A 24,879-nucleotide genomic window follows, 5' to 3' on the forward strand; every position below is an offset into this window, starting at 1 on the left:
TCTTTTTGAAGAATACTGAAAAGACATGACAAAGGTTTCTTGGTAATCATGAGGCTGAACCTTTTAATTTTCCCAGTGTATTCATTGATAACCATAAATCAAAGTATGTGTGTGTGTGTGTATAACAGCAGCAGCAGGGGTGAAGTGGTTTCACCGTCTTACTCTGTGACATGCGAGTGTGGACTTCATCTGAAATAATCTGGAATAAATATACTGAGATATCCGAGGTGTGAACTTTGCATTTTATTTCCCTCTGTTATGTTATGACCTCTCTATTATCCATATTGGATAATCCTGACCACCCTCTCCACCACCTGCTGCAGGGACAGCAGAGCACTTTCTCCAAAAGACTCCTCCAGCTCCGCTGTCACAAGGACAGATACAGGTGATCATTCCTGCCGACTGCAATAAGACTACAATAACTCACCTCTGGCAAAATCCATCACACAACAATAACACTGTTGTCTGTGTTTCTTGGTTGTTTGTATATAATATATATAGGTTAGGTTAGGTTAGGTTAGGTTACTTTATTAATCCCCAAGGGGAAATTTTTTCGCTACAGCAGCATACAGAAGCAACAAGATAATAATAGAACAATAGAAAAGCAATAAAATATAAAATGCACAGTATATACAGTGTATACAGTACAGTATATATATATTATATACAAACAACCAAAAAACACAGTCAACAGTATTATTTTGCCAGAGGTGAGTTATTGTACAGTCTTATTGCAGTCGGCAGGAATGATCTCCTGTATCTGTCCTTGTGACATATATATACTGTACTGTATATACTGTGCATTTTATATTTAATATTTCTTTACTGCTATTTTATTGCTTTTTATTATTCTATTATTATCTTATTGCTTCCTGTATGCTGCTGTACCGAAAAAAAAAAAAAGTCCCCTTGGGGATTAATAAAGTAACTACCGACCTACCTCTCGTAACACGGCTGATGTACTTTCTTTTCAGCCCGCTAGGTGGCAGTATAACCAGGCGGCCTCGCTGTGTGCAGATCCGCAGCGCACTTCCTTTCCTGACGCAATTACCCGGCGAGGCTGCCTCGCGCTTTATCTGTGGTCGCCCTACAGCAAAACTGGATTTTATAACCCATCGAAGCAGACAGACAAAGCGCCGGATCATTTACACAAGGACATAAGTGAGTCTGGTTCAGTAAATGGCGCAACTGCGTGGGATTATTTCGGGTTTAGCGACGTGTTTTAAGCGGCTACAAATGCGGTGAGGCCCGGTGTTAGCATTAGCTTAGCAACGACCCCCGCACCACGTTAGTTCTTATCCAGTTAGTTTGGCAGCTGATAGACGACAGCGTCTATTTATATCACTGGATTTTGTCAAAAATATATTATATGAAGCGTTTAGCTGCAAATACAGCGGGTTTTTTTTTTCGTTTTTTTTTTTTTTTCGCTACAGCAGCACTATAGGTACAGGAAAGCAATAAAACAACAGTAAAAAAAATATATATATATATATTAAATATAAAAATGCACAGTATATACAGTAGTTATGTGTTCATGAGCATAAGGACTTCATTCAGCTTTTAGAAAATTGCGTTTGAATAATAATAATAATAGGAAGTTGTTTACTGGCGTACATTTAGGTCACAGAGGAAAGCATGTGTTGTTGTTTTTTTGTTAAAGGATGATTAGTTTTAAGATAAGTAGTCGGTCATTACCTCTGTGACCTGAATGTGTTGCAGTACATGACAGGCACAGTTTGGGTTTTATAGGAAGTAAAATTGCTCCTGTAAACATCGGATTTTCACATTCCAGTAGAAATGTCGAACAGGTTGGATTAGATGTGGTTTATTTTTTTAATTTAATCTCTTAAATTCTATTTCTCACATGCAATGTTGTCCTTACAGATTGACTGTTTCCTGCAACAATGTCTCGTTTCTTTGCCACCGGGTCTGACAGCGAGTCAGAGGAGTCCTCATCTGCCGATGAGATCACTCCAAAAGCACCCGGGACAACTTTCAAGCAGTCAGTGCAATTTACAATAAATCTCAAAATCATCAGGACTCAAATTTCTCTTTTTGTAGTTGTCTTACACTTCCATGTTGTTTTCACAGGTCGTTGCTTCTTAGTGATGATGAGGAGGATACTAAAAGGGTGGTGCGCAGTGCCAAAGACAAAAGGTTGGTGCGGTTTCTTATCAACACCATGCAAACTGAACGTATTGTCAGTTTTTGATTTAAATGTGTTCATTCTTAAAATTTTAGGTTTGAGGAGTTGACCAACCTGATAAAGACTATCCGCAATGCTATGAAGATTCGCGACATGGCGAAATGTCTGGAGGAGTTCGAGCAGTTATGTCGAGCCTTCCTCAAAAGCAAGAATATTGTGGACAAAGAGGGTGTTCCCTCTTTCTACATTCGTCTTCTGGCCGATTTGGAGGACTATCTGAACCAGGTCAGTAGCCCTGCGTTAAAATGTAACTTCCAAATTTAACAACATGATGTCTAGGGACGTCCTAGTCAAGTTACTTGCCCTTAATCTGAGTCCTTTGATATAATTAGTGGCTGACGATTCAGAGTCCTGATCCGATACCTTTCCCTAAATAATACAGCTTCAATGCACACTTAAAGTTCATTAATATTATTAAAATCAATCTAATATGTATGCTTGAAATGGTCTGTTATGCATTCAGAAAAAAAGGCCTGCATCTGTTTCTTGAGTTTTTTTTTTTTTTTTTTTACAAATTATAAACTAAAATATTAGTTATATCATAATTCCATTGATGGCAACAAATCTTTTTACTTCTGTTTTAGCTGCTTGCTTTTCAGGCCTTTTCCCATCTGGATATAATTTGTAGTGTCTTAAAATATGAATGAGGATAACTTTAAAAATGGCTTGATCGGCACCGGAACTGATCTTTTGGATTGGCTCAGGATATTCTGAATGTGTTTTGCTTTTCTTGACGCAAATAATCAACATTATGTTCTTTACAGCTTTGGGAGGACAAAGAGGGCAAGAAGAAGATGAACAAAAACAACGCAAAGGCCCTCAGTACACTGCGTCAGAAGATCCGCAAGTACAACAGGGATTACGAAACAGAAATAGCAGCATACAAGGAGGTAAATTAGGAAACTTTCTTCCAGTGGTCCTGTGCTTCAGGACATAATGGAAACTTTCTGTTTAAGGGATATTATCTTCTTAAGTGAGGGGTGGGTTCAAATGTATAACATGAATCTGTGTGGTTTGTAAAAGCTGCATTAGCCCGGTGCCAGTATAGCTATTCAGTGTTTAACAGATCGGACTGTGGCTGCACTGTGCAGCTTTCTTGTGTGCAACCTGGGAAGTGTATAAAGAATTTATGCAAGAGAGCAGACTTGGAAAAACAAAATCATCTTCTTTTTAGAACCCACAAGAGTCTGCAGATGAAGAGGATGAGAAAGAGCCAGGGGATTCTGGTAAGACAGCTGTTTATACATGTTTCTATGTTTCTATAAAAGCTTAACAGACCTCTAAAAATTAGTTGTGATTTTTGTTGCACAAGGTTCGTCTTCTGAAAGCGATGGAGAAGGTGAAGAGGGAGCCAAGGCCTTCCTAAAGAAAAAGCCTGAGGCTGTTCCAGATGCCAGCAAGTTCCTCAAATCTGCCAAAGGATCTGGGGTAAGAGACCGACATGCCATATAAGATGTAGAACAGAGTGCAGGATAAGAAACCTGGTGGGGAAAAAAACCAATACTTGTACTCGCGCTGAAAGGGATAATGTGCCGGCATTTTCTCCCTCTGACAGGATGAGTCCTCTTCTAGTGATGATGATGATGATGATGAAGACTGGGGCTCGGACACTGTTGACAGTGGCAGTGAGAGTTCAGATGACGGGGAAGGAAGGAACGCTTCACTGGCCGTCGTCTTCCTCAAAAAGTGAGTCTCTCTTTGTTTTTGGTCAGTTGCAGCCCCAGCAGTTATTAAGTCAAAGAAATTCAAGTAATAACTTCCCGCGCTGGTTTCTGTCCTCAGGACGCAGGAGTCTGAGAAGTCCAGCGAAAAGAAGCTTGGAAAGAAGAAGAAGCTCAAAAAGAAAGAGCGACTGGAGGAGGAGGGCGAGGAGGAAGGAGGGGAGGAGGTTGAGGGAGGCTGGGAGAAGGTGAAGGGAGGCGTCCCTCTGGTCAAGGTAAAGAAGAGATGGTGATAAACAGCTTCTTTTTAGATTTAATGCCATCATGATGCAGAAACAACCTCAAAGCTAGCTTAGCTTTTAGCTCTTTTTTTGTTGTTGTTGTTTTTGTCCCGGGGCAAATATGTTCAATTGAAGTAAAGAGTAACGTTTTTTTTGTGTGGGATGTTATTAAAAAATACAAGAAGCTTGTAAAGAACCATTTGCCTCGACGGAAACATCCACATGATGCATATCATCCATTTCAGTTTATTTACATTGTTTGTGGCGCTTTTGATTAATCAGGAGAAGCCCAAGATGTTTGCTAAAGGCACAGAGATCAACGTACCGGTGGTGGTAAAGAAGCTGAATGAGATCCTGCAAGCAAGAGGCAAAAAAGGCACAGACAGGTAACACTGCATCTTTCACGAAAGCTCAGACGAACTGAAAATGCGACTGCACAATGTGTTCGTTCTTACAAAGCATAACTGATCTCTGTGAGTCAATAACACACACGTCCTGTATTGTACGCAACATCCAAAGATACAGTCATTGTTGTCTTTTATATTTGTGCCACAGTCTCTCATCTCCACTCCTTCCTTTGTTTCTTTTCTCCCACTCACAGGGCCGCACAGATCGAACTGCTCCACGCTCTGGCAATCATCGCTGCTGAGAACAACTTGGGCCAAGGGGTCCTGGTCAAGATCAAGTTCAACATCATCGCCTCCCTGTACGACTACAACCCCAACTTGGCAGCTTTCATGAAGGTGAGAGTCGCTGTTTTTAATGTTACTGCGTTTGTTCAATTCAGGGCTTGTACCAGGACTACGTTTATTAACCAACGCTAAAAGATTTTTTTTACCAAAGAAAATCGGGATAAATGTTTATTTATGCTTTGATATAATAGATCCATTGGCATTTTTCACAATTTCTGACCAGATTTTGTATATGCTTTCAATGCAACAAATTATGTGTAAGTGTTAAACATTTTGGATTGAAGAGGCAGGACTACAAATCTGTTGTTTCTGACTTGGATTTAGCCTGACATGTGGAAGAAGTGCCTGGATTGTATAGATGAGCTGCTGGACATCCTCTTTGAGCACAACAGCATCTTCATCGGGGAGAACATCGCAGAAGACAGTGAATGTCTGACAGTCACCGATCAGGTAATGCATCTTGGTTTCCTGTTTTTCTTTTACATGTCTGGTGTTTTTGGGTGGCAGCTTGAATTCCAGAAAGAAACTACAGGGCCTTTCATTTGAAATTGAAGTGGCAGCATTCAGCCAACCAATGGTGTAACTTTTATCCTTCACACACTTATTGATAGACGTTCACTTTATACTGCGTTCCAGCCAAAACAAAAATAGTGTATTCTTATTTACCGAATTAATGAGCACCCGTATCTTTTCAGCTCAGTGTGAGAGTCTCAGCTGCGTTTCGCCAGCATTGACAGTCACGCTAGTTTCTAGTTTCTGCCCTCTGATATCTGTGTTTCACAAAGGGCGGAGTCTACGTGTGGGAAACACTGCGCTTATCTACGCCGTTTTCCACACCAGCTCAGACTGTGTGCGTGTACAGATTATCGCCGTGTATTATTGTGTTGCCACGATCGATTGTTAAGTCAGAGCTCCATCTTTCCTTTTCTTTCGTTCATCATGATCTAAACTCCCACGTCAGCGTTGGTTAAGTCAGAGTTTAGTTTTGTTAAACCAGTCGGCTGAAGCGGGTTATTGAAGAAACTCCCTGCAACTGTGTCTTTGTCACCGTGTCATCTGTGCTGTATCTCGTGGGGTTGTATTGATTGCTATTTCATTTTGTTTTGACAGCCTTTCAGGGTGCGTGGATGTGTCTTAACTCTGATAGAGAGGATGGATGAAGAGTTTACCAAGATCATGCAGAACACTGATCCCCACTCACAAGGTGTGCTGTGACTTGTAATTGTTAACTGTTGTAAAATTTTTTTTAAAAAAACAACGAATCATGCTGTTTCCGTTTCAGTAAGGTTTACCCTTGTTTTGCAAAATACAAGTTTAAAAATGTAAATGTTGGTGTAAAGCCCAGAATTGTGTTGCCGTGTCGTGCTGCTCACGCTGCCGTAGATCTCTGTATTCCTACTTGCTCACTGTTTTTCCTTCTCCGCTCTCCCTTCAGAATATGTCGACAATCTCAAAGACGAGGGACGAGTTTGTGGTATCGTCGACCGGCTGCTCTCCTACATGGAGACCAAAGGCAGCACAGAAGAGATCTGCCGCATCTACCTGCGCAGAATCATGCACACCTACTACAAGTTTGACTACAAAGCTCACCGGCGCAGCCTGGGCCTCCAGGGAGAGTCCAAGGTGAGAAAAGCAAAGGGGTGGTGTAGCCAGCTTGAGACTATTCAAGTAGTAAGAAAGAGAAACTTCTTTTCTGGACAAACACATCTGCAGCGGGTTAAACTTAATATTCTTAAAGTGAGGGAGTTATACAAATCAAAATAAAGGAAAAGAGGGTATGGAGGGTATAGCATGTATCTGTGTGCAACTTCATGAGTCTACAGTGTCTTGTCAGGAGTTGGCTGTTGACTATGAGTTTATTAATAACTGGGATGGGCTAAGTTGTGTCTGTCTGCCGTTTAGTCCGAGCAGGACCAGGAGGAGAGCGAGGGGGAGGACAGCGCTGTGATCATGGACCGCCTCTGCAAGTACATCTACTCCAAAGATCGCACCGACCGTATCCGCACCTGCGCCATCCTCTGCCACATCTACCATCATGCTCTGCACTCGCGCTGGTACCAGGCACGCGACCTGATGCTCATGAGCCACCTGCAGGACAACATCCAGCACGCTGACCCGCCTGTGCAGGTAGGCAGACGGACACGGAGCACAACGCGCAGTAATAATAATACCTTTAATTACAATACGGACCACATGTCTCTTTTTCTTCTTTTTTTTTTTTAAATCTAGATCCTGTACAACAGAACCATGGTCCAGCTCGGCATTTGCGCTTTTAGGCAGGGCATGATTAAAGACGCCCACAATGCACTGCTGGACATCCAGTCGTCGGGCCGCGCCAAGGAGCTCCTGGGTCAAGGGTTGCTCATGAGGAACATGCAGGAGAGGAATGCAGAGCAGGAGAAGATTGAAAAGAGAAGACAAGTAAGACCTGCGTGATCAGTAAACTACGGTCCAGGATCGAGTTATTTTCTCTTGCTGATGATCTGCTTAGTGTAACCTGGCTTTGCTAAATCAATGAGGAGCTTGGTGGTCTTGGTCGGGCTCCTCTAACAGGACAAGCAGGAGGATGAGGGACATTTTGACCAGTTGGTTCAGCAGTTAGGCAACACATGAATATCTCAATGGCAACAGGATGGATTTCCAAATTCATGATGGTAATATCAGTAGATGCTCATTAAAAATGCGGTCAGTTGAATATTAGATGTGGAAAGCCTGGAGATACACAGTTGGTGGCGCTAATTCCCCACTCGTGTCATTAAACCAGAGCAGAAGAAGAAGGGGGCAACAATATGGAATCATTGAGTGGCACTCAAACCTGAAAAAGTGAAGAAAGAAAATAGACATAGACATTGTGGTGGAAAATAGATCATTTCTATTAGTTTTATCCAGCAGTCAATCAAAATGAAATCAATGATTATGCAGAATAATTGCGATCATGCGACTGAAGTAATTGTGACGCGGCGTCGGTGCCGCCTGTTGTGTTAAGTACCACCTTCCAAACACCAGGAGGATTTCAACAACAGACTTGCTGTCAGGTTGTTCGGCAGCTGATAGCGTGATCATAACACGTGTCCCTCCCCAACAGGTGCCATTCCACATGCACATCAACCTGGAGCTGCTGGAGTGTGTGTACCTGGTGTCAGCCATGCTGTTGGAGATCCCCTACATGGCCGCCCATGAGTTTGACGCCCGCCGCAGGATGATCAGCAAGCAGTTCCACCACCAGCTCAGAGTGGGAGAGAGGCAACCGCTGCTGGGTACGGAAAATGTCACCCAGCAGCTTCTTCCCACCCGGATGTTTGATTTCGGAGAGAACCCAGAGAGGGTAACTGCAGCGCTCTTGTTTGTCCTCCAGGACCCCCCGAGAGCATGAGGGAGCACGTGGTGGCAGCCAGCAAGGCCATGAAGATGGGAGACTGGCGTACCTGCCACTCCTTCATCATCAATGAGAAGATGAACAGTAAAGTGTGGGACCTGTTTCCTGAGACGCAGAGAGTACGCGAGATGCTTGTCAGGTTAGCAAACACATTATTATTATTATTATTATTATTATTATTATCGTACATCACTTTATTTATTTCCAAATGTTTATGTTCAGTTACTTATTATAGCTGTTGTGTTTTAAGTGAAGTTACAAGTTATGTCTTAATATTTTGAGGAATTAAAACAGTCCTGATTGTTTCCTTTTTATAGGAAGATCCAGGAGGAGTCGCTGAGGACGTATCTGTTCACGTACAGCAGTGTATACGACTCCATCAGGTAAGCACAAGATCCAACAGTAAGATCAGCGCAGACCAGCATGCCTCCACTTGGAGCTTGAGTTTGTTTCCACATAAACCAGAGATGACTCAAACCTCTGTGCTGCCCAGTGTTCATGCAAACTACACAAATAATAACGAAAGCTGAGCCATGATTTTACTTTGAGATGAGAAATTGAATTGGAGTCGTTCCAATTTTTGTGTCGGTGCTCCAGCATGCAGACGCTGTCCGAGATGTTCGAGTTGGAGATACCCACAGTTCACAGCATCATCAGCAAGATGATCATCAACGAAGAGCTGATGGTAAGTTTCGGTGTTGAATTTTAGTCCGTATGGACACAACACAATTCAAAAGATGGGCTCTGTTGCATCTTTACATAAAAAGTTGGTGTCCGTTTGTGCAAATGTTTGTGTTTTCTGTCTTCTCCCTAACAGGCATCACTTGACCAGCCCACACAGACGGTGGTGATGCACCGCACGGAGCCCACCTCCCTGCAGAACATGGCTCTGCAGCTGGCGGAGAAACTGGGCAGCTTGGTGGAGAACAACGAGCGCGTCTTCGACCTCAAACAGGGCGTCTACGGAGGCTACTTCAACAGAGGTGAGTTCAGACTGCTTTAACCTGTTTCTGAATCACCACAAGTCACATGAGAGTACTTCTCTTCAGCTATGAATACTGTATCTTGTAAAATACCTGGAACATATCTTATAATGGCTGGTTGAATATTGCTTCTTTTTTTTCTTTCTTTTTTTTAGAAACGGTGCTAACTGTTTGTTGTTTGCTTTACAGATCAGAAAGGTGGCTACCAACAGAAGCAATCCTACCAGAGAGGTATGTTGAGCCACACTGAGGTTGTTTTCTGTTTATTCACTGCTGTTAACTATGTTGCTAATTTGGCTTGCGTGCGTTTAATAAAACAATATTATTTGTTAAATTAACGATGAGAATCGGGTCATGTTTTAGCGATCTAGGGCTGTTGTGTTTTTTTTTATAGTTGCATTTGAAACCATGTGTAACCCTTTAAAGTAGGTCAGATAAAAATGTTTTCTTTTAAACGTGATTAAATGTTTTCCTCTTTGCTCGGTCAGGAGATCAGAAAGGTGGCTATCAGCAGAAGCAGGGAGGCTACCAGGGAGGCTACCAGGGTGGCTACCAGGGAGGCTACCAGGGTGGCCACCAAGGGGGCTACCAGGGTGGGCACCAGGGAGGCTACCAGGGTGGCCACCAAGGGGGCTACCAGGGTGGCCACCAGGGAGGCTACCAGGGAGGCTACCAGGGGGGCTACCAGGGGGGCTACCAGCGAGGCGGCTACAGGAATCAAAACCAAAGCAACTACTGAGCTCGGAGCGCCTGGATTTCAGTTTTCATTCCATAACAACAACAACAACAACTTGGGGTGTCTGCGCCTAGATGCATCCCCTTCTCAAAACTGTCTCCAGCTGACCCCGAGGTGTCATGTCCCAGTACCACCAACTTCTTGGACAAACATGTAGAGTTTTATTATTGCTAGCAGAAAATGAAGGCATTGTAATGTGTCAGGAGAAAGACATGTCAAGTATTATTGACTCCCAACTTATCAAATAAACAATAATATACAGATTGTTTTGGATTTTTGAGAGATTTATTTTGATGATAATTCAGTGCAAATACAACAAAAAACAAATCATGATACAAAAAACTAAAAGGATAACTTAAACCCCACTTCTTGGTGTTGAACTCCATATCAGTGTCACAGGCCAGCTGCCGTCAGAGAGCTTATCAATCTTGTTCTGGAAAATGTGTTAAGAGGCTCGTTTTGCTTTTTTTTTTTTTACGACCGCCACGAAACAGGCCATCTCCAAATAATGGTCTGCCATGGGTACCTAATGAAGACATGAATTTGAAGTGCAAATAGAAGAGCCGTTTCAATCCAAAGGAAAACATTGACTTCTGAGGTTGTTGGGCAGTTTGCGGACGCTAACTCATGAGCTGGAAAAGTACCAAAAGAAGCATTCATTTCGTTCACGATTCAGTATGCAGGAAACGGAACGATATCCTCCTCAAATAGGTTCCATAACCTTAATATAATAATATATAAAGACAATAAAGAATCAATTCAGAGTAATATTCCTTTAGGGAGACAAAAACTTCAGGAACTTACTTATCTACTGATGTGTTTGCATGTATTCAGCAAACCACTACAAGGTAAATGTGTCAGGTCAACCTGACATGAGTGAGACTTAAAACACTAATCCTCAAACATCAGACTCCTTCAATGTGTCACAGCCGAACACATTTTCTTCTTGCTAATTATTTGTTGCTTCTGACAAGCTGTTTCTTGAATGTCCATTCAAAATAACAATCTATACAATCTCTTCAGCACTGCTAAAAAACTACTTTTCTGCAGCGTCATTACATTATAAACCGAGTTTGACTGCAGAAAATAGCAGTGGTAAATGTTTTCACTGACTCCCTCCATTTAGTTTCAGAAATACAGCTCAATATTTAAATGAAAATAAATATTGCGAACTTAAGAACCTTATTTCTATAAAACAAAGATATTTGACATTTAATGCACAGCAGCAGTATTACAAGTCTAGCAAACTTAGTAAAACACATTGTTGTTACTCATTATCAAACCATACCCAATTTTGTGCTTGATTTACATTTACTTTAGTTCCTAATGTTTTTGGGTGCTGCAGACGCAAAAGTTTGAAAATGGATTTGATTTTTCTGTTTTCAGTGTTCATGTGGCCTCTTTATTTGTCCAGTTGGGCAGCAGTTTACACCGACTCTCTCACACACACACACGTCTTTCCTCTCTGTTTCTGGTGACGTGTTAGCTTCCTCCTCTCAGACTCAGCCGGAGTCTCCGGTTGAGCTCCAGCCTCAGAAGGTCCCTCTCTTTGCGGATCCCCTGCAACACCGTGCGATTCTCCTGAGCACGGCGCACCAAGTAGGGAAGCGTGTCGTCCACTGAGCCGTACGGCACTGACTTGTACACAGAATAACCCTCCTTAGCTGGAACAGAAAGACAAAAAGTGTGAACACAATCATTAAGACTGTAGGTTAGGTTAGTTACAATAAAGTAACTACCTAACCTAAATTTTACCCAGTTACTGTATATGAAATATGAATCAGTCCAAAGGCAAAAATAAGTAAATGTTAAATTCACTAAAGAAATTTTGCTCTTGTGTTTTTAAGTCAGTCAAAATTACACCAAACATTTGAGTTGCAGCGCTGCGTGCACTCACTGTTAATTACTCGGTAATCACTATTTTCCTCATACTTACACTTATAGTTACATTAAGACGATAAATAAGGAAAATTCAGTGCTTTCCTTCTACGCTGCTCTGCCTAATGATTCTGGAGGATTTGAGTGTGAGCGTTATATGTTGTGCATATCAGTTGAAATGGTGAGGGACTGCGTGGTCAGAGCTTCTGTCCTCATTGTCTGGAGGTTCAGTCACTGCAGCAGTCGTGTGTTATATCGAGCTGTGCAGCTCACCGAGCGTGAGGGAGACGTGATCACACATCCCCAGCAGCTGGCCGAAACACACCGAGCCTCCGTCTTTGTCTATCCCCAGCTCTTCCATCCTGAAGGTCATATACACGATATTTGCTTCGTGAATGATAATGGTACCCAACCCGGGGCTCAAGACCCTCAGTAGGGGCTGCAAGATATACTTGAAGGGTCAGGAAACATTTAAAAACTACACTTGGGCAAGTAAGACTTTTTATAGTTTTTAGAAAAAGATTCTTCAAAATTGATGCCACAGACATTGCTCTCAGCCTGTTGACTACGTTACCCACAATGCAACTTGAGACTACACAGAGCAAACTGAACTACTGTTGCATGCGAGCCGTTTCTTTTTTTCTCTCTACCGTTCTGTTTTGTTGACCATTGCACCATTTAAATTAAAACTCATAAATGCCTGCAAACCATTGATCTTGTGTTTACCAGGTTTTTACAGCTGGAGGCGTCTCAAGCATGCACATCAAGTGATATTCAGGTGAGATCAGACCACAGGGAGAAAAACAATGTAGTTTACATCAGAAAAAAAGAAAAACTTTGGCCATAAACAAGTTGTTCCTGCTTACTTGTTTAAGGTTGCTTACTTGAACTTGTTTATAGCTGCGTGCATTCTTTCACACTGCTGCGATAGTTATCTAGTGTCACTGATACCAAATGACGTGTTTTTCACTTCACAGGGTCTAACCGTTTGGCGGCTCGTCTCACTGAATCTTCGTTGTGAGTGGCAACTATGATCCTGTAGCGCTCGGGTTCCTGGGAAATGACTTGCAGCATCACATCCAGGGAGCCGTTATAACTGCACAAACACAAGTAAACGAGATGAAATGTGTTCGGAGTCAAGTTCACTGTCAGAGACGACGTGTGCTTTCAAGAATGTCAAGGCTTTTATGTCATCACACAACAAATCCACGCAATGCCATCAGATTTTTTGACCCATTGTTTCAGCCGTATGTGTTTTGTCGTTGTCTGGGATGCATTTGCCTGGTTGTGCGTCCTACCTACCTGTCATTGGTGTCCTCCCAGCACTGGTGGATGGGGTCCACGCGACCCTCTTTCTCTGCTAACTTTCTCTCTTTGTCCATGTAGGCTCCTCTTACTAGCTTGACCCCCAGACAGAAACCCTCACTCTTGGACAGACGCAGAGCCTCCAGCAGGAGAGACCTGGACTCCTGGCAGACCCAGACAGAGAAGTGAGGATCTGATTACATCTCTCATCAAGAAAATACTTGTTAACTGCAGCACAGAAGAGAAATATAAAAAATGAAAAGGAGAAACATTTGCATAATTGCCTTTAGGTAACATTGATATGTGGTCCAAATCCAGGGGCAATCTTTGTTAAATTTCTTCATCATCGCCATGGTGACAAGAGACAGGGCGGGGTTCATGTAGGTGTACTCTGCATCAACCAGGACTCTCACTTTGTTTACACTCGCCTAAAAAAAAAAAAAAACTTTTATTATAAATTTGTAACTGCGCATATTAACACTACTTCATAAGAATGAATCACAGCAATGTCTTGTAGGTTAAAATTGAAATAAACTGCCAATATTTCAGTGTTTACAGTGGTGCTCCCATGCGATACAGATTTCCCATGATCCTTCGCATCTGTACCTCTGCTATTTTGTTGAGTCTCTGCAGGCCACACAGGAAGTGGCTGGCCGCCTTTTCTTCTAAACCAGGGAAGGTGATTGGCTGAAAGGCAGTTTCAAGCAAAGGTCATTTAAACATCAGACGCACCCTGTTCAGTATTGTAAATATACAGGATGGAAATCAAAGGAGGACATGTGACAGATTGAGTAATCTTGTGGATGATTGTGGGCTTACCTCTCCATCCATTGCTCTGACAAGGAGATCTAGATTGTATGGTTGCGGTTGTTGTGCTAGGAGGGTTGAGAGTTTCACCTTTGACACAAATGGTGTTTTCTCATCAGTAAGAGGAAAAACATGATGTCAAGAGTGAATCAAAAGACAGAGTAGACACGGGGAAAAGAGAGGCGTGAGGGGGATGGAGGTGACCTAGAACAGCTGTGAATACATAAAACACTAAAATATGTATTCTTATCTTTTTTTCCCACATTTAAAAATTAATGCGCTGGCACTGTGAGCTGCCTCAGTTCAACTTCGCAGTATGAGGTTCTTGTACGGACTCAGACACCTGGATATAGCACAAATAATTGTCCTTAAAACCAGGTAAATGGGTAAAATTGGTTTCCCAAAAAACTGATATGTTGAAAGGTGAACTGGAGGGTTCCCCTGTATTGAAACATTTAAAGAACAAGCATTTGAAAGTTTAGAGGTTTTTTTGAACATTTTTTGCAGAATGACGTCTTATTTATAATAAATATGTTAGTAGAAGTTTGACTGAAAACGGCCTGGTGTTTCCTAAAAGCATCGTTGGTGACTCCGAGGTGGAGGACAGAGCCTTACACACAGCTCCGGGCTGAGCAGGGCTGTGATCTTCAGCTGCATCATGGGGTCTTTGCTCCAAGCGTTGCTGTGGGACAGCCGCACACATTCCAACATGGCCTCCATGTTGTCATCGTATCTTTTCTCTCTGGAGAGCAATCAGAGAGAACTTGAATCTGATCCACCTGCTAACAACGGGGTCAGAGCTTGAGCAAACTGTGCGTGACTTGTGAAACTGACCCAGTGCTCTCTCCGAGGTCCTCCTCGATTGGTACGGCAAGCATGGGCCTCAAACCAAGCCAGCTCATCTTCTCCATGGAATGAGAAATCTCACTCTCGTTCTCTCCAGCCACAAACTGAGCATACACAGTTGGCCTCAGCAGCAAGGAAAAACCCCTCCTCCCCAGGAGGGTGCGTGCTACGGACATCAGCTGAAGAAGAAGAACAGACAGCAGGACAGAGGTTCATTAGGTGACACAGAAACAGTCTGTCACTTGGACTTTTTGCCAATAACCCCGTCTTATTTTGTATATTTTGACGGATGTGCCCAGTCTGCAAAATTACACCACATTGCAGCTTATTGAAATGATCAGTCATCCATACCAAGACAACACAGTCACAGAAATGTGACATAGACTGACCAAAAAAAAGGAAAAGATCTTTATCCAAGCATCACTCTCTTTTCAACTCACTCAACAGTGTTATTCATCATAATTTACATTTATATACAGATCATGAGTAACATATGGAGTCTCACCTTTCCACAGTTGTTAATCAGCATTGGAAAGGAGCAGAGACGGAAGATGCCCAGAGCGCGGAGCAGCTCGCATGCACTCTTCGCCCTGAAGGCGCTGGGATCCTCAAAGGTCAAAGTCTCTGGGAGAATTTGAGGCTGTTTGACCGCCACCGTCCTGGAGGCTGCACTACCCAGGAGCCTCAACGACCGGAGGTGAGGGAGTGAGGGAAGTAAATGTGAGCACAACATCTCGGGATGTTTGGCACTGACTCAGTTTGTTGGTGGTGTTTAAATGTTTGTCTAAATCTTCCTTTTTTAATATTGAAGTCTGCTCAGAAGTCGCTGTGTCAAACAAAAACACAATGATCCAGAGCGTCAGAGTCGGATTGGTCAGCTCAGGAAGGAGGAATGATCCTCATGTCAGAATCTGTTGGAAGAGGCAAAACAAGTGTCCATACAGTCACCTGCTTTTCTGCGTGGCGCCACAAGAAGTAAAAGGATCAATTATAATGTCACTACTGAATAGCTTATTTCTTTGCATTGAAGTGGGGACATTTTACAGAACAGATTTACATAAATTCAATTTCAATACAGTTTGAATTAGATGCATTGAACCTAAGAGACTTCTAATATTCTCCGTTACCCGGAAACAAATAAAATTGTATAAAATGTAAAAGGAGAATTTAAATTAAAAAAACACCTCACCCTCCGTCCTCATACGGCACTCGGAAAACCTGAATGAAGACAAGCTAAGCAAGTGCAGTTTAAGGGTTTGAGTGTGAATCAGTAAAATTCATTTTTGGCTTACCCACTGGTTAATAAGTGACTACTTGGAAATGTGTGTAAACATCAGGTTGACCCTTGGCTTTAACCCACAAGTGTTCCCCTGGTTTGAAATCAACCCAATGGACATGTATAAATAATAAGTATAAAAACATGTCCTGTTGAATTTGGCTTTTCATTTATTTTTTGCGCTAAGTTTTGAAATAAATGTGGCTGTAAAAGTTCTAGTTCAGTTCAGTTGAGCTTACACACATTTCCACAAACAGCCAAGCAAAGCAGCGAGGAGAGGAAATGATTAACTGCTGCCATCCTTGTTGTGTATCTCTGACCTGATAAATAAAAAAAATAAAAAACTCAAGTCTTTGCTCTGCAGTCTCTGCCGACCAACCAGCCATGAAAGTACTAATGACTGATGCTGTAGTTTTCAACACAGCAGGGCAGCACTGCTTCTCTTCATCTGGTTAAGGCCTGACACTTCTGAGTGTCACTCAAACTCAAGTGAGATCCTTCAGGGTCATGATCTCAGTGGCAGCTAGCAGAATGTAGTAGGTGCCATACTAACAAACCAAACACTAAGCAATGGTCATATTATAATGATAGTTATATTACAATAATTAACAGTAGATGTGCTAATTAGTGAGCTTCACTGAGTGTTAAGACAAAATGTCTTAACATTTTACGATTTGATTTACATGTGAATTTTCCCAGAAGAGCAAACATGACATTAATATTATCTTCTAACTCACAGCTGTCAGGAGTCCGGTTTTCCTCCGTTTTGCCCCCCGATCACCTCTCCTCCTGTGTCCCCTCAGTCCCATCTACTTGTTCTGTGTCCTCCTCTTCTCACCTCCCGTGGACACGCCCCTCACCGGTCCCAGCAGATGCAGCCACTCACCCCTGATCACCACCTGCAGGTGTGCTGCATCTCCCTGATCACCTCCCCGGACTATATGTACCCCGCCCCTGCACTCCTCTGGTTGTGGGTTCATTTGTTAGTCACCCGTCTGTCTGATACCTAAGTCTGTGAGCCTGCATTTGGGTCCTGGTAAACACCACCTCATAACAACAGCAAGAAAACAAATCCGTGTAATTCTCAAAAATGTCACCTAAACGGAGGAACTCCAATTTAATTAAGCTTGTTTAATATTTAAGTTGCAAAGAATTAAATCACAAAAGCTTGAAACAGTAGTTTTTTATTTTTCACACTGGAATGAATATTTGAAAAGAAAATCTTCAACGAATATACAGTATACATATTAGTATCAATTTTATCAATCAGTTCATCAACTGAGTTGTCGAAAAGACAAACACACACAACACAACACTACACTACTACTTGAACTAATTCAGCCCATCCACGTTCCCAGAGCATCAAATACTTACGTTTAATCAAAGCTGAAGGCGTTGGTACCTTTACCACCCCTTTTGAAAAAGGAAGTCAGAGTATAAGTAGCGACGAAGTACGCATAGATTTAACTAAAGTAACGTAAGTAAGTAAAATGTATTCAATCAACATAGCGTAACTTATAACATATTACTTTACGGATGTGAGAAACATACTTCTGTAAACTAGAACCATCTTTTCTAAAAACTTAACCACGTGGTTTTGGTGCCTAAACCAAAGACACCTTTGACGTATCTCTGACACAAGTGGACTGTGAAAAAACGGCAGTGTTTGACACCCTGGATGAGAAAAGCTTGACTAATTCTAATTCCCCCTAAGGCGCCACCAAACCAAGTCATTTTGACAACATCAATGTTACTACATGTTTCAAAACACTGCTCTTGTGCTCATGTCCAGGTAGGACCCCTGGGGGTGGGGGTGGCCATGGCCATGCTGGTGTTGTCTGTACAGATGCCTGAATGGGATAGAGAGGGACGAGTGGGGGTCCTGACACAGCCGGAGAGGGTAGGGGGGAAAGGCGGGGTAGAGGGCCGGGGGAGGGGTGGAGGAGGGGAGCGACGGGTCCAGCTGAGGGAGGAGAGATGGGTGGTGCAGTACCATCTCCGGGCGATACGGGGCAGCAGCGCCAAACTGAGAGATGCCACCTAATTCAACTGGTGGATATGAGGTGGAGCAGGAGGAGAAAGCGGTATTGGGCAGGTTTTGAGGATGGGCCGCTGGTGGCAGTGAGGCAGCAGAGGTAACAGACTGCTGGAAAGGGGAGGAGAAAGCCAAGCAGGAGGAGGGTTGGAAAGGAGGGTGAGGAAGGGAGGACGACGGAGGGGTGAAAGAGGCGGGGAAGCCAGCAGGAAGACAGGGAGCTTGGGCTTGGTGGCTGGGATTTGGGAGGTGCAGAGCAGGGTGGGCAGGGCTGGGAGACACATTGGGAAATGAGAGATTTTGCATGTGTGGAGGGACAGAAGAGAAAGGAAAAGATGTGGAGGAGCCATGAGCGGCTAGGGAGCACGGCAGAGACGGAGCTGGTGCTTGGTTTTGATTGGTGAGAGGCTGAGCTGTGATTGGAGCAGGAGCAGGATTTGTAGGCAGGATGTTTGGATAGATGAATACTGCTGAGCTTTGATCAGTGGGTGAACTGTTGCCATTGGTAACAGGTTCACCCTGCAGCTGCTGGCTGGTTTGGGTGTGCCGAGAGTGAGGAGATATTTGGTCCTGCAGACCTGACGGACACGTGGATGACGGGGCAGGGAAAGAGGCGTCGGCTGGAGTGTGGGAGCCGATCGTCTCAGTGATGGATTGATAGGTGTTGGAGGAAGGGGAGGAGGACGACAAAAGGAGTGGCTGTGGCGAGGAGGAGCTGGAAGGAGGTGGAGTGGGGAAGGTGAAGGAGGTCTGCTGCAGTGAGGGGGTGGTGGAGGTGGAAGAGAGCGTGGGGGAGGACGAGAGGAGAGAGGGATAGTCGATAAGAGGGATGGAGGGCTGAGGTTCGGATGTGTCTGAGGAGGCGGGGACAGAAAGTGAGGAGAAGGAGGAGGAGGATTGAGGAAGAGGAGCTGAAGTGAATGAGGAGGAGTTGGCTTGAGCAGCAGGGAAGCTGGAGGTGTAGGCTGGTTCAGCCATGGTGTCTGATCTGTGGAGGAGAAAAGAAACGAAAAGTTTTAATAGATTCAGTACATTTTAGTGCCTAAACATGAATCAATCAAAAAATAGGACATTGACAATATTAATAACAATTAATCATCGCCACCGCAGATGTTAGCTTAGCATAAAGACTGAAATCTGGGAGAAACTACTAGCATGGCTTTTGTCAACAGCTCAAAGGGGGAGTTTTGTCGTTACCAAAATTCTGACTTTGGTTTAAGCTAAAATGAAAACAATAATTTTCCCTCCGTTTCCCTTTGTTTCCAGTCATTGTACCAAGCTAACCATTTCCTGGGTTCATGTCTGCGCAAACAAGTCGAGTGTCCATCTTCCTGTCAGCCTAGAATAAGGGAAATATTACCCATAAATGTTGTAATATTCCTTGAACATTTATAAACAAGTGTGTCCAGATATTCCATGCTGAAAATATAGAAATATACAGCGTAATAAAGTGTTTGTTAACACAAATAATTGAGATATTAGGCTGCATATATCATGAAACATGACTGTTTTATGATGCCTGTTCAAGTTGATGCTTGTATGTTGATTGTCATGTACATTTCAGTCTGCATACCCACTAAAAAGTTAAAGGCAGATAAATTCAACAACATTCCCACATGATTAAATTGCTGTATTTCTGCACCCCTACCTTTCAATCATACTATTCGCCACCTCACTTCCTGGTGCCTCCTGCATCCCATTGGTCATCGTGATGCCGATATCAGACATCTGGGAGGCCATAAATGCCTGGCTGAGGTCTAGAGACTCCTCTGGTACCAGCGTGTCCTGATAGGAGACCTCGTCTGGTCTGAACCCACAGGAGGGGTGAGGCATCGGGGGCAGAGAGGCCAGAGTGAGTGCCTGCAGGTCTGCGCTGGTGGTTGTGGGCTGCGGCAGAAGCTCAGCAGAGTCGCATGGATCACAGTTCACTGATAGAGTCAGAGGGGTAAAGATGGTTTAGGAGAAGGTGACTCAAGGAAATGTTAGAAATGGCAGAAAGATCATGAAAATGACTTAAAGTGTCATAAGTCGTGTTACCAATATCCAAGGTTTCTGTCAAGACGGACACTTTGCGCTTCTGTCTCGCATCTCTTTGTCTGTTAAGAAAAAAAATAGGAGTTTAGATCCTCCACAATATGGAGCCAGCAATATAAAATGTCTATCTGTGATTGTGTTTATATATAGTTTTGTGCATTACTTTTTGCTGTTCATTCCATCCTCTCGGAAGCCTTTAGCGAAGGGGTTGGCGTTGATCTTAAGCTCTGTGATCTGAAAAAAAAAGAAAAGTTACAGTTCGTTTACTGTTTTTATACTTTTGGTTATTTGCTCTTATTCTGTTATCCGTTATCTCTCAAATACAATACAATTATTGTTCAGAGAAATATGTGTCTCTGTAAATCTGCAGCTTGAGATGTTAAGACATAAATTGAAAAGTTTTTTATCTGGAAGTTACTTAATTTAAAAATGTAAAACATTTTATGATACCTTGATGTTCTGGTAGGCGGTGACTGTGATAAACTGAGTCTCTGGGAAAACAAAGGAGTGCTGTCCTCCCCCCCACCGTAACACATCTCTGGCTTCAATCACATGAACTCTGGGCTGGTAGCGATGCAGCGAGTGCAGGATGATCTGGAAGTAAAAGAAAAAGACTCAAAATGTACCATTAAAAACAAAGACTGCCAGTGAGACAGTTATATTTATTTCAATCTGCAGTGCTTACATGTCCCTGTGAGTCCAGCGTGTTGTTGGTGAGCTTGGCATAGTGAAAGGAGATGGTGCGGCTCTGCCAGTGTGCACCTGTGGCAGGCGAGTCTGGGTGGATGAACACCCGGTCTGGTAGCCTGGCTTCTGCTCCGCCGACAGCCTGCCAGCCTCCACCTTGGAAACGATAGCGGGACTTGTCCACCGGAACGATGTCCAGGAGGAGGATGTAACGGAGAGACGGATTCAGGCCTGACAGCTTCAACCTCAACCCGGGAAACATCCGTCTAAGAAGGTGAGAATAACATGGACGTGTTTGTCTTATTATTTTAAGTTATTGGAAGATTGTTTGTCACATGTATTCAGATGCATTTTTAGTTGTTCTTTCCGGGCAGGTTCGGTGTTGTGAGCAGGGACAGAGGAAGGTAGAAGAAGAAGATGAAGGGTAGAGGACAAAAAGCAGAAGAGATGGTAGACAAAAAAGACAATTAGAGACAGATGCCTGCAGGATTCAAAAAGCTGTGTAGAAGAAGTAAACGAAGTGGTGAGTGTGTGAGAATTATAAGTGAATATCAAGAGGAAATCGAATAGTTGCAGTAGCAGAGAGTAGACTCAGAGGTCAAAGGTCGTTGGCTAAACACATCCACAGTATTCTCTCACCTGCCCTTCTTTGTGATGATCATCTCCGTGCCCACTGAGCTGAAGTGTTTCCATAGGGACGCGTTCTCCAGCTCCATCTTCACCTCATCTTTTTGGGGTTTGGAGGCATCGTGCTGGCTGGCAACAGAAGGAGGGCCCAGCAGTCTCGGCGGCAGAGCTTTGGCCGCCACGTCACAGGCGGGAGGGAACAGTGGTATGTGAGCAGGAGCCTCCCGGTCTGTTGGAAGAACAAATCCAAGGTAAGAAACTTTGAATTGAATGGTAAAAAAAAAAAAGCAAATGGGGGAACATATATTGGGTTGTAGAAACATTTGACCCAATCAATTTTCAGTCACTTATTTATTAACAAACTAAGAGTGGATTTGAATCCACTTTTCTTTAAACTAGTGAAGAAAATTTATTTTCAAGGCTTTTATTGTGATAAAAATAAAATCTTCTGCAAAATGTTTGACATTTTTTTTAAAGAGTAAAATGTCTAGCCACAACTCAAGAATTTTTTAGAGCATTGCTGGTCTGAGAGCAGCAATAAATTACCCATCATACCCCTGTCTTGGCTAAAAAAAAAAATGTATCATTAGCTTCTGTTACAGTTACAGTGGTTGTTCATTGTTTAAGATCTTGAAAGGCAACTATTTATTAAGGTAATAATTCATGAAAGTCAACCATTAAATTCTTGAATGACCATGCAAGATCTTTAAAAGCATCTCATGGATGCATGCACGTACATAAACTCCCTCTCACCTCTGTAAAAGCAGTCTCCAATCAGCTGTGGTCCCAGAGTCAAACCAGGGTACATCTCCATGCTCAGCATACTCCTCGTCTGTGTTTGTCTCTTCACTTGCAGCAAACTCACATTTCACTCCTCTGTTCTTCGTACAGATTTTCCTCTGTTGTTTATAGCAAAAACAAAGTAGTTGCACTGGAGATCTCGTCTCAAAATTCCCTCTTGTCTTCTGACTCCTACTTGTGTTCCTATCCTTCTGATGTCCTTTACTACAAGAGTCCACAGTGCTGACCTGCTCTGTTAAATAGGTGTGGGAGACTTCACACATACGGACAAATGGCCCCATTTTCACAATGTTTTTCATTTGCCTCCCCGACTCTCCACCTTTTCCCCTTAACTTCCCTTCTGTCCCTGCTTGACAAACACAAACAACACTGGTCGTATTGCAGGGCACTGGAAAAATCAGGGCTTCAATATCTAGAAAGAATTATGTGATTTGTGTTATTTAATGTCAGGATTACTTAAAGGTGTAGGTTTACCTTGTTTTTATTTTAGTTGAACATTTTTATTTTTGCCTTTTTAAAAAAAAAAATTCCACTACATTTTAGCAGCAAATATAGTACTTTATACTTTTCTACAATTATTTTACAGCAAATAATTAGCATTTTACATAAATTCAGTAGTTAAACTACCAAAACTATTGTTTATATAGCAGTTACAATTTGCTCCACCTCAACCTTACACATTAATGCATCGACAATTAAATGTACTACATGCAGGACCTTTACTTTTGATACATTAAGTAATTTCTTTTGCTAATACTGCTGTACTTTTCCCTCATAACTATTTTCTGGGATAAAGGATTTGAACACTTCTTCCATCCTGACAGGCCAGGCTTAAATGAATCAGTTATACACACTTTACTTGTCTTTGATTTTAGTCATCAGTACAGCTTTCAGTCTTAAATACACAGTGTGTGTGTGTGTGTGTGTGTGTGTGTGTGTGTGTGTGTGTGTGTGTGTGTGTGTGTGTGTGTGTGTGTGTGTGTGTGTGTGTGTGTGTGTGTGTGTGTGTGTGTGTGTGTGTGTGTGTAGGACATAAAACAGCAACTTTCTTTTATAATCTTACTTTCCTGACTTTCTGTGACTCATTTAATAATTCCAAGAAATGCAATCCCTCTTTTTCATGCATAGAAATCTAGTATTTTACTGGCAGGTCCCCTGTGGCTGTTTGATGACTTGATGACATGTTTCTTCCTCCCAGCATGCAGCCTGTTAGGCTTTCTCAGCAGGGAGTCAGGTCCTGAATGTAGGTGGAAGAGGAGGACAGTTTGGCCAATGGCTACAATTTGGTCGATACACAAACATGAGTGTCTAGAAGTTTTTAGTGGTGGAAGAAGTATTCAGACCCTGTACTTTAAGTAAATGTACTATTAAAGTAATGTAAAAATACTCTATTACAATTGAAAGTCTTCAATTAAAAATTCTAATTTCAGTGAAAGTATTAAGGTAAAAAGTATTGGAGGGAAAGTACTGGGTTGACTGATATGTTATTATAGAAACATCATTAGATTATTAATACTGAAGCATTAGTGTATAAGCAGCATGTTACTGTTGTAGCTGCTGGAGGTGGAGCTAGTTTGAACTACTTTATATCCAGTTTTATATCCAGGGACATTAGATAAATCTCAGCGGTCATCAGATGATAACTGAGAGGAAAGAAAAAAAAAGTTCTGATCCACAAATCTGTTTTCAGTTTGTGGACTTTTTCTCTGATCTTTACTGAGATATTGGATCATTTGAACTTCTATTGAAATTACACCATGTGAGAAGTTTAGAGGGGAAAATCAGGTCTTAGTGGAGCTGTTGACAACTCAGAAATCTGAAATGTGACCTGACTACACATATTTTTGTAAGAAGTCAGAGGACAAACAGGTTGGAAACCGCTGGTTTAATCTTTCACAGTGTGTTGTATTTTAATAGCTCGTTGTATTATTAATCGTGTCTGAAAAGTAACTGAGGCTGTGAAATAAATGTAGAGAAGGAAAAAGTAGAAAATTCCCTACTGAAATGTGGATTGGAATTGAAGTATAAAGTAGCATTAAATGGAAATCACTCAACAAAAGTACCTCAAAATTCCACTTTAGTACAGTATTTGAGTAAATGTACTTAGTTACTTTCCACCACTGTTTGCATGTAGGTTTGACTTCAGTTATGAGCTCAGTATCATAGCTCAATCTGACCCAAAAGTTCCCAAAACACTCAAGTTGTTCAAATGAATTGATTCACAATAACTTCTGATGTGTTGTGATGAAAATTTGGTGAACAGTGACAAAAATGTAGGAGTACCACAATGTCATTTTAATCTTTGAAAGTAGCAGCAATCAAAATGTTGACAGAAAACAGGTCCCAAATCTACCTGCTTTCCAACATGGATGCCACTACATAAAAGAGACAGCTGTGGTCCATTTACAGGAGTGAAGTATCTATGTTGATGTAGTTGTTGTTTTTCTTCTCCATTTGTGTGTTGCTGGGGATAAAAGCTACGGAGGACTGAGGGGAAGTGGAGGTGTGAACACCACGCTGAGACAGCGGTCATTACCTTGATGGGGGCAGCAAGGTGTGTGTGTGTGTGTGTGTATGTAACATCTCTTAATGTTTTTACGACGTGACAGGTGCGTTTCAGGCGCTGCAGCTACAACACTCTGTAAAGG

At 42.5% G+C, this 24,879-nt stretch overlaps 3 protein-coding genes and 2 long non-coding RNA genes across 6 annotated transcripts; 3 read left to right on the top strand and 2 right to left on the bottom strand.

The window, feature by feature from the left end:
- The first annotated feature begins 1,026 nt into the window (after positions 1-1,026).
- On the top strand, positions 1,027-10,199 carry eif3c (eukaryotic translation initiation factor 3, subunit C). Its single transcript, XM_069691611.1, has 23 exons — positions 1,027-1,161; positions 1,885-2,002; positions 2,092-2,157; positions 2,242-2,431; positions 2,971-3,096; positions 3,381-3,432; positions 3,519-3,634; positions 3,762-3,892; positions 3,989-4,142; positions 4,431-4,534; positions 4,750-4,891; positions 5,165-5,290; positions 5,951-6,044; positions 6,276-6,463; positions 6,743-6,967; positions 7,070-7,261; positions 7,926-8,097; positions 8,196-8,355; positions 8,534-8,599; positions 8,814-8,901; positions 9,034-9,199; positions 9,389-9,430; positions 9,688-10,199. The coding sequence occupies exons 2-23, from the start codon at positions 1,905-1,907 to the stop codon at positions 9,936-9,938; spliced, it is 2,949 nt and encodes a 982-aa protein (XP_069547712.1). The 5' UTR covers positions 1,027-1,161; positions 1,885-1,904; the 3' UTR covers positions 9,939-10,199.
- Positions 10,200-11,417: 1,218 nt separating this feature from the next.
- On the bottom strand, positions 11,418-16,829 carry prodh2 (proline dehydrogenase 2). 2 transcript variants are annotated; one of them, XM_069691615.1, is made up of 11 exons: positions 16,785-16,829; positions 15,277-15,682; positions 14,760-14,950; positions 14,541-14,667; positions 13,938-14,015; positions 13,725-13,805; positions 13,403-13,546; positions 13,116-13,282; positions 12,799-12,909; positions 12,087-12,175; positions 11,418-11,599 (listed from the first exon to the last, which is right to left on the bottom strand). In XM_069691615.1, exons 2-11 carry the CDS (start codon positions 15,502-15,504, stop codon positions 11,418-11,420), a joined length of 1,398 nt encoding a protein of 465 aa, XP_069547716.1. In that variant the 5' UTR covers positions 15,505-15,682; positions 16,785-16,829. The 2 variants fall into 2 exon arrangements, with proteins under 2 accessions (XP_069547716.1, XP_069547715.1); XM_069691614.1 differs by lacking the exon at positions 16,785-16,829 and adding an exon at positions 15,961-16,032.
- On the top strand, positions 11,490-13,287 carry LOC138616986 (uncharacterized). The gene is made up of 3 exons (XR_011310633.1): positions 11,490-12,591; positions 12,791-12,923; positions 13,200-13,287. It is a non-coding gene; the product is annotated as an uncharacterized lncRNA (long non-coding RNA).
- Positions 16,830-17,809: 980 nt separating the features above from the next.
- On the bottom strand, positions 17,810-22,253 carry tbx6 (T-box transcription factor 6). Its single transcript, XM_069691613.1, has 8 exons — positions 22,184-22,253; positions 21,443-21,659; positions 20,802-21,069; positions 20,567-20,710; positions 20,280-20,350; positions 20,120-20,178; positions 19,731-20,010; positions 17,810-19,070 (listed from the first exon to the last, which is right to left on the bottom strand). Exons 1-8 carry the CDS (start codon positions 22,251-22,253, stop codon positions 17,810-17,812), a joined length of 2,370 nt encoding a protein of 789 aa, XP_069547714.1.
- LOC138616985 (uncharacterized) lies at positions 20,699-24,781 on the top strand. Its single transcript, XR_011310632.1, has 3 exons — positions 20,699-21,077; positions 21,499-21,681; positions 24,709-24,781. It is a non-coding gene; the product is annotated as an uncharacterized lncRNA (long non-coding RNA).
- Positions 24,782-24,879: the final 98 nt, after the last annotated feature.

Source organism: Brachyistius frenatus, unplaced genomic scaffold (assembly GCF_029030835.1).
Source record: "Brachyistius frenatus isolate BFR_SWC_R1_liver_20210118 unplaced genomic scaffold, ASM2903083v1 Contig_11, whole genome shotgun sequence".
Lineage (NCBI taxonomy): Eukaryota > Metazoa > Chordata > Actinopteri > Embiotocidae > Brachyistius > Brachyistius frenatus.

Excerpts from the sequence above, each read along its gene's own strand:
- eif3c (XM_069691611.1), top strand. The coding sequence starts at position 1,905 with ATGTCTCGTTTCTTTGCCACCGGGTCTGACAGCGAGTCAGAGGAGTCC. Across the intron at positions 3,433-3,518 it reads GAAAGAGCCAGGGGATTCTG|GTTCGTCTTCTGAAAGCGAT; the intron begins GTAAGACAGCTG and ends TTGTTGCACAAG. Across the intron at positions 3,635-3,761 it reads AATCTGCCAAAGGATCTGGG|GATGAGTCCTCTTCTAGTGA; the intron begins GTAAGAGACCGA and ends TCCCTCTGACAG.
- prodh2 (XM_069691615.1), bottom strand. The coding sequence starts at position 15,504 with ATGTTGTGCTCACATTTACTTCCCTCACTCCCTCACCTCCGGTCGTTG. Across the intron at positions 12,176-12,798 it reads GTGAGACGAGCCGCCAAACG|GATGGAAGAGCTGGGGATAG; the intron begins GTTAGACCCTGT and ends TATGACCTTCAG. Across the intron at positions 11,600-12,086 it reads TCACGTCTCCCTCACGCTCG|CTAAGGAGGGTTATTCTGTG; the intron begins GTGAGCTGCACA and ends TTTCTGTTCCAG.
- tbx6 (XM_069691613.1), bottom strand. The coding sequence starts at position 22,253 with ATGCTGAGCATGGAGATGTACCCTGGTTTGACTCTGGGACCACAGCTG. Across the intron at positions 21,070-21,442 it reads ATCATCACAAAGAAGGGCAG|ACGGATGTTTCCCGGGTTGA; the intron begins GTGAGAGAATAC and ends TCACCTTCTTAG. Across the intron at positions 20,011-20,119 it reads GACAGAAACCTTGGATATTG|TGAACTGTGATCCATGCGAC; the intron begins GTAACACGACTT and ends TGACTCTATCAG.